General features: G+C 42.9%; 2 protein-coding genes across 2 annotated transcripts; one reads left to right on the forward strand and one right to left on the reverse strand.

Annotated features, from left to right (window-relative positions):
- Positions 1-381: 381 nt before the first annotated feature.
- dnajb9b (DnaJ heat shock protein family (Hsp40) member B9b) lies at positions 382-3,168 on the reverse strand. Its single transcript, XM_048268135.1, has 3 exons — positions 3,064-3,168; positions 2,451-2,682; positions 382-2,160 (listed from the first exon to the last, which is right to left on the reverse strand). The coding sequence occupies exons 2-3, from the start codon at positions 2,665-2,667 to the stop codon at positions 1,700-1,702; spliced, it is 678 nt and encodes a 225-aa protein (XP_048124092.1). The 5' UTR covers positions 2,668-2,682; positions 3,064-3,168; the 3' UTR covers positions 382-1,699.
- Positions 3,169-3,276: 108 nt separating this feature from the next.
- LOC125310307 (THAP domain-containing protein 5-like) lies at positions 3,277-7,780 on the forward strand. Its single transcript, XM_048267605.1, has 3 exons — positions 3,277-3,416; positions 3,757-3,943; positions 5,338-7,780. The coding sequence occupies exons 1-3, from the start codon at positions 3,334-3,336 to the stop codon at positions 6,349-6,351; spliced, it is 1,284 nt and encodes a 427-aa protein (XP_048123562.1). The 5' UTR covers positions 3,277-3,333; the 3' UTR covers positions 6,352-7,780.

Below are 7,780 nucleotides of genomic sequence, written 5' to 3' on the forward strand. Positions count from 1 at the left end.
TTGTTATCAGGGGTGAGGTGCCTACGTCAGGCCTGCGTCTCCAGTCCTCTTCCCTCATCTTATCACCTGTGCTGTAACCTGTGGCCTACTTCTTCGGCCTCATATCTATTTAAAAGCATGTGTTGTTACATCAGCACACCTGCACCAGGCAGTATCAATGAAGTGGTATGATGTAACATTATGACATACACTAGACATGCTTCCCAAAAGAGAGAGCAGGGGACCACCTCCATATTACTGACTATGGATTTAAAATGGGATGTCATCGAAGTTCCTATGGTTGTAATGGTGGGTGTCACAATACCTTTGTTTTTGTACTGTCTTTTGTCTGAACAGACAGCATTGCTTATTATGGCAACACAAACACAAAGAGACCATGAATGAAATGCCAAACTTGTTTAATCTTGCATTTCAGATAAACCCCATCCATACGTTCTGAAACAAAACAACTTACTGTGGAATTTGAAAATCACCAAATGATGGAAGCACAAAAAGTGCAAGGTTCATAGTTTAAAAACAGGCAGCAAACGCAAAAAGACAATAACATAATAACAGAACAAAACAACAAGAACAAATGAACATAAAGAGAAGACATCGTCAAAGTGCTAGCGACAAATATTGCACATGATTAGTGAGCTGAGGCTAGCTCTGGTGAGCTTGGTTTGAGGTAACAGTTGGTGATGTCGTAGGGTCGTTGACACAAGCTCAAGAAGGAAACCGTGGCATGGTTGTAAAATTGAACTCGAGCGCTCACTTGCTAAACATGATTACAAAACGATTTCAAAAGTTGTTTTTCCTATTGCTTTGTACCATACGCTTCAATGGACATTGAATGTCTTAAGAGATTAAGAGGAGGTGAAAGCATACAATCTGTTGTTTCCTTTGGTCACCAAAACAACAAGTTAAAGGCTCACCAGACAAATTAGATCAAATAGCCACTGATTTGATGACAATCAAGAAAAAAAAAAAATATGTCTTACAAAATTAAACATTGTTCCAAACAAGATGGGAACGTTTTTTTAGTACTCCAAATTTAAAAAAATATTCACTGGTCTATAAAAAATGCTATGAAAGCATGTGATAGTTATTGCACAAAATTGGAAATTCACTTCAGTGGAGGCAAAAGAGGAGGATGCATTTTGTGTGCGTGTTTGGGATGACATTCAGCGACATTAATGCGGAGATAAATTATATTTTTCTCCATGAGGGTCCACACTGGTGATGTACATGGACCTAACGTGTAAGCACATGCCATGCTGATATTATGCCTCTTCCTTTGTGCAGGTTTTTAAAGGCCTCCCAAACCTTTGGCAAAATAATGAAAGTTTAAAAATAAAAATAAAAAAAAAGGTCAAGAACACATCTATCAAACTCTAATGTGATGCAAATAACCTTTCCACTTGCTGTTTGGTTATAAAGCAAATTACCCTGAATTCAAAGCTCTGTGCCGTACAGAAGGTAATTCTCTCATGTGGTGACATTCAACATTGGCTCGACATACATTTGTCCTCAAAGAGCAGTAATATTTGAATCCGAAAACTGAATAATTAAATTACGATACATAGCTTTATGAAGGCTTATGGCTTTATGCACGCACGCACACACACACACACACACACACACACACACACGCACGCGCACACACACACACGGTTCGGCACTAGAGCAGGGTCGGAACCTTTTACAGTCATGAGAGGCTTTAGGAGCAGTCCGTGTAGGTGGTCACCATGTTCCCTCTCCTCTGAGTTACAGTTCTGCAGTGCTGTTTTGTGGACCGGTGAAACCCGCCATCAGCCCTGGGCATGTCGAACGAGAACATCCTCTCCATGTCCTCAAAGACATCGTCAAAGAGTCCTCCTCCTCCTCCTCCGAAGGAGTTCTGGAAGTGGTGCCTGTGGCGGTTCTGGGCCTCCCTCTGCTGGCTCTGGAAGTGCTTCTCAAAATGGTTCTCAAACTGGTTCCTCTTCTGGTGGGAGTGCTGTTGATGAAAGTGCTGGTGCTGGCCGAACACATCAAAGTCTCTGAACAGGTCGTCGAAGTCGAACGGCTGGTGGACATGCTGGCCGCGTCCTCCTCTACCCCTCATTCCCTCAAACGTTGCTTGCCGCCCCATCAGATCGTACTCCTGTCTCCGCTTGTCATCAGATAGCGTTTCATATGCTGGGGAGAGGAAGACAGACGAAAAGGTGTTATTTATTTATATTTCTCCAAAAGGCTAGACTCAGAGTACAGATAAAAGTGCATTAATGCAGACACACATACAGTACATATAGGCTATGATTTAAAATGTTAAGTGATTAAAATAAATAGTAGTAGTATGTATGGAATATTAATAGTAGTATGCATTCTCCAAAGCCAGCATCTTACACTATGCATTAATATGTAGGCTAGGTCTATTGAGATTTAGACCAAAACTGTAATGCTGATAACAAGTTGTGTCACTGACTCACCTTCTGCTATTTCTCTGAACTTTGCTTCGGCGTTGGGACTCTTGTTCCTGTCTGGGTGGAACTTCATGGCGAGCATGTGGAATGCCTTTTTTATCTGCCGCTCAGTAGCGTCTTTTGGCACACCCAGGATTTCATAGTAGTCCTTTTCTGCCAGGATCAACTCTGTGATCATCAAGATGCACACCGCAAGTGTGAACACCGTCTGGGCCGTTGCCATGGCTGTGGACAAAACCTGTTACAAAAAACGGAAGTTGAATGGGCAATTTAGGTAACCACTGTCAGCTGTCAAAAAACATTAGCATAGGCGCAGACCCTAGCATAGCCTGTAGGCCTACCACATTTGACCTGCGGTAAAATTCACTCTGTACCTCACTGAATAACCTTTAAAACGAGGTCGATGCCAAATAGTTTTACAACACTGACTTGGCAAAAAGCGAATTCAAACAGATTCCATTCAGGCCTACAGGCTACCACAAAATCAATTACCACCAATCACGACGTGTACAGGCAAGAAAAGTATCTGTTTTAGGAGTAAACAAGTAAGTGTATGATTAATCCAAAGTTGCTGTCAGTGTTTTACGCATAAAAAGTGAAACCAATGCTGATAACTTACCAAGTGTTCAGAGCAATTCCTCGTAGCAAGCAAGTGCGAAAAACAGCTGATCGTCTTCTGTTACCCCTCTTTTACTTAACCCCACGAATCTCAACGCTATTGGCCAAGTCCTGGTAGAAATGACTAAACGCATTTCGATTGGTCCAGGTTGCAAACACATGTAGGGGTTTAATACGTCACATCCTGTTTCGTCATCTGGAACGTCGCTTTCGTTTCAGCCAGCACAATGTTCCTGGCTTTGTTTACTAAAAAATAGCTAAGTAACTCAAAATGCCCCGGTATTGTGCAGTGAAACTCTGCAAAAACCGTGGAGGGGTACTTTCAAAAGACAACAAAAGGATTAGCTTTTATCCGTAAGTTTGCATTTTGCAGCTCCACATATGTGTCATTATTCTGAAACTGGTTTCAACTCTAATGCAAGGTGGCTGCTGCAATCCTCAAGTGTCATTCCATTAACCGTGCACTCAAATTATGTGTCATTCAATCACCAATGGTTTATTTTAAACATTGATTTGACGTTGCATGTATTATAACTCGCCGACTGTGCAAATAATGTGTCTTTGCGTTGGCTGGGTTGAGAACAATGACTCATTTAGTGAATTGACAACTCTCTTATTCTGTGTCTCCACTCTGTAGCTGCTGCTGTCAGTCATAGATTCTTTAACGTTATAGTCTACTTGTGTCCTCCCAAAGGTTCCCGTTACGAGATCAGGTCAGGCTTCAGAAATGGGTTGATAACATGAAACGCCAGGAGTGGACACCCAGTCGGCACCAGTACTTGTGTAGTGAGCATTTCACAGAAGACTCTTTTGATCTTCGCTGGGGAATTCGGTACCTCAAGCACACAGCAATTCCGACAATCTTCCCCTATATATGTGATGTAAGTTGTCATCTTTAATCAACCCAGTGAGTAAACATGTTTGATAGGTTTGAGAAATTACTGCATGAAATGTTTACACTCAATTGTACAGAAATGTGTAAACTGTGCATTGTCTCTTATGATTGATTATGCTCTCCCTGCACTTTGAGGAGTCACTGTAAATTGTTATAGCAGTGGGCAGGAATGATTTTCAGTGTAACAGTAACAGGCCTTATTACTGTGATGCTGAAGCAGCCTCCAGTTGAAAACACTCTGTTGTCTGACCAGTAGGTTATGTAGAGGATGGCTGGTGTTGTCCATAATGCTAAGACGTTTTTTGTGACATTCTTCTCTCAACAACCAACTCCAGGGGCTCCAGTGTGGGCTATGTCCAAGCACAAAGCCAAAGCTCTTTTAGTCAATTTGTTCAGTTTTTTTTGGTGTCATTGGCTCTGATGTTGCTGCCCCAACAGATGGCTGCAAAGAAAATTGCACTAGAAACTGCAGAATAGTAAAACATATTCAACATTCTGCTGCACACATAAAAAAAAACAAGCTTTCTCAAAAAGTCTAGTCTGTTCTGCCCCTTCCTGTATACAGCATTGGTGTTGCAGTCCAGGGGCGCGTTTCCCAAAACCATAGTTGCTAACTAAGTTGGCAGCTTTGTTGGTTGCAATGCAATTTCCCATTGCCACTGTGGTTTTGGGAAACGCACCCCACTTTGTTATCAGGGTGTACAACCAGGTATCTGCAGTGGAGGAGGGTGCAAGAGGTGGTTGTTTCCACATCATGCCACAAAGCTGTGTGCACCAGTTCTCTATGCTCAGTCTACTCCCCTGCCTTAACACACCCCACAACTGTTGAGAGTCATCAGAGTATTTGTGCAGATGACTGGTTGCAAAGTTGTGCTGGAAGTAACAGGGGTGTGCAGTGTAAAGAGGAAAGGTGAGAGCGCTGCGCTGCTGACCACCTGCTCAGACACACATCCTCTCAGCCCTACAAGCGGTAGTCTGTCTGTCACATTCATAATGTTTTTACAACAAGGGGCGTCATTATGCTTATGGTTATGATTGGCACTGACTTGATTATACTTGGCACTGACACTGGTACTTGGCATTGTAAAGCACTTTGAGTTACTTTGCCTATGAAATGCGCTAAAAATAAAACTGCCTTGCCTTGGCAGACACTTTTTGCCAAAGCAATTAGCAGTATATAAACAGTACATTAGTTTAATAATACAATACAAATACAATTGAAAAATATATACATTAAGCATAACAGTTGTAGTAATAATATAAACACTTTCAATAACAATATCAAATATTAACAGTAAAAATAATGAGATCTGAGTAATGAAGTCAGAGTAAATATGTTTGTTTATGTCATTTGTTTGCGTTCCTGTGTCTGTTCCATAGGATGAAAACAATAGAATCCAGAACAAGAAGAACTCCAGGGTCAAAGGGAGAACATGCGACACAAACGTCCAGCTCATCAGATCCTTGTCCCCGCCAAAGAAGAAACCTCTCATCCTCAAAGACAACGACTTCCACATCATCAACAACAACAACAGCAGCAACACCAATGACGATGACAGCAGCGGCATCATCACCGGCCAGACGACAGAAGTTAGCGAGGCAGACGGCCAAGTCTTCTCCGTCCTCCTTGTGGGACACCTGAAGCTGGAGACGACTCTTCGTCCAGAGGAGGAGGGGAAGTTGCCAGTCGGGCCCCACCTCACACAGACTGGTGTCCCCTCACCTGTGCGTGTGTCCGTCTGCGAGCACCCAGGTGGGCTGCTGGCGGACCCAGGTGACGCCCAGGTGAAGAGCGAGACGGAGGAGCCCTTCTGTGTTCGCTCAGCCGTGACCGCACTGTTGCCCTGCGATCCGGTCACTCCCTTCCCAGACTCCACTTCCGGAGCTGCCGACCAGGGGACGGCCCATTTGTTACAAACTGGACTCAATCAGAGCATCACAATCGGCCCAATTATGTGTTTAAAGGCGGAGGACGAGCAAGAAGGATCCGGAGTAATAGTTTTCTCAGACGCACACAGAGGGGCAGAGGGCGAGGCAGGACCGGACAAGGACGAGGCGGCGGAGGCGGCGGAGGCGGCGGAGGCAGCGGAGGCGGCGGAGGCGGCGGAGGCAGCGGAGGCGGCGGCGGACGCACAGACGGAGGGTGAGGGGGAGGGCGAGCACGCCTGCCTGTGCGAACACTCGTACTCGCGGCAGGACCTGGACCAGGAGCAGCTGTGGGGCCGCATCGCCGCGCTCCACGCCAAGATCACCGAGCTGGACCAGCGCGAGGAGGAGACGCTGGCCAAGATCCAGGCGGCCGAGGACAAGGCGGCCCAGCTCAGGAAACAGAACGTTGTGTGCGAGGAGAAACAGAAGGCATTGGAGGAGTACTTCACTGCCTTCCTGCGGTAGTCCGCTGTCATTTTTTGTTTTGTTTTGTCTTGTGCAGAGTTCAGAGTTTGAATGTGATTTTTTTTAATGTGATCTTTTATCTTGCTGGCTCAACTGTCACCAGCTCCCTTGGGCTATAGCTTTGATACGATTAGCCGTTTACAGACAACATGCACTTACAGTCCAGTTTCAGAGGTATCTATGGGCATCTAATCATCCTGTTCTGTTACTGAGGTTGAAAACAATTTCTCCACATTGACATAGAACATAAACATAGCACAGAGCAGACAATATAAGATATTGTCTATTTATAGAAATAAATCTAACACATTTTGTAATGCAAAATACCAAAAATGCACTGTATTTGCAGCCGAGGCAGACCAATTATTTATTTACTATTGCTATTTATTTTGCATAGTTAAAGACAGTTTAGAATGTTTTCTACTGCAGCTACTTCTAGCAATTACGTTACTTCATAATGAGGTCTGGCAATGTGAACGAGACATGCAGAGCATTTTCCCCCCATCAGAACAAAAGAGAGAAAATATTAATTTCTGTTTGTGAAGTACTGTTTACAGTTAGATAGAAGCACCCTCAGTTCAGATTCATTCAGGTATTAAACAACACTAAATTTATGGGAAAATGCAAGAATCCATCTCTACCTTTTTATTTTAGTATATGATGATGGTAGTATCAGAAAGCACAGAGGCACTCTGACAGAAATAGAATGTCATGGTGGCATACTTTGTGCCTTCTTTTTTTTCATTTGTGGGAAAAATTACATGAATAAAAATAACCCTTTATGGCCTCTCTTGCTAGAGGACTAAACGTAATAGTTTAAGACAATCTTTCTGTCCTACACTAAATAACACAAGCCTTAATTGTCCAATGGGTGGTCATCCTATGAGAATGCATAAACCTTTAACTTAAATAGGAAACCATGATATGTATAGCTGAAAGTTGCTTTCTGATTTTTTTTTTTTTTTTTTTTTTTTTTTAATTCCTGAATCCCTTGAAATGTTCCTTAAAGTGGCCTAACCACACTGACCAACAATGACAATCTAATTCACTCGGTCACTCTAAGTGAATGTATTTCTCAATCAGACTCAAAATCTCAAAGGCCCAAATGAGCTAAACACATATCCTACCTGATCATTGTGCAAGTGAATAATCAGCTTTTGCCACAAACAATTGCAATCAGTGCTTTATTAGCATTTTTTTCTTTTGGGTTTTATTTTATATCAGTGTAGAAAATCCATGTTAAAAGCATTTGGCACTTCCGAGCATAGTGTTTTGTGGCACTGTAAAATGTTTTCTTCTTCCTTGTGACAGCCTATCCGGCTGGCCATGCCGTCCGACAAAACTCTGCTCTTACCCATGTGTTGTCATTTTAGCCATGTCATATTTTAAGAAAAAAAAAAGGATAATAAATCTGATATATTTTGATACA

Source organism: Alosa alosa, chromosome 17 (assembly GCF_017589495.1).
Source record: "Alosa alosa isolate M-15738 ecotype Scorff River chromosome 17, AALO_Geno_1.1, whole genome shotgun sequence".
Taxonomy (NCBI): domain Eukaryota; kingdom Metazoa; phylum Chordata; class Actinopteri; order Clupeiformes; family Clupeidae; genus Alosa; species Alosa alosa.

Bases quoted from the DNA above. Each gene is read 5' to 3' on its own strand.
- dnajb9b (XM_048268135.1), bottom strand. From the start codon at position 2,667: ATGGCAACGGCCCAGACGGTGTTCACACTTGCGGTGTGCATCTTGATG. The intron at 2,161-2,450 runs GTGAGTCAGTGA...TCCTCTCCCCAG, and splicing joins GTTCAGAGAAATAGCAGAAG to CATATGAAACGCTATCTGAT.
- LOC125310307 (XM_048267605.1), top strand. From the start codon at position 3,334: ATGCCCCGGTATTGTGCAGTGAAACTCTGCAAAAACCGTGGAGGGGTA. The intron at 3,417-3,756 runs GTAAGTTTGCAT...GTCCTCCCAAAG, and splicing joins AAAAGGATTAGCTTTTATCC to GTTCCCGTTACGAGATCAGG. The intron at 3,944-5,337 runs GTAAGTTGTCAT...TCTGTTCCATAG, and splicing joins TCTTCCCCTATATATGTGAT to GATGAAAACAATAGAATCCA.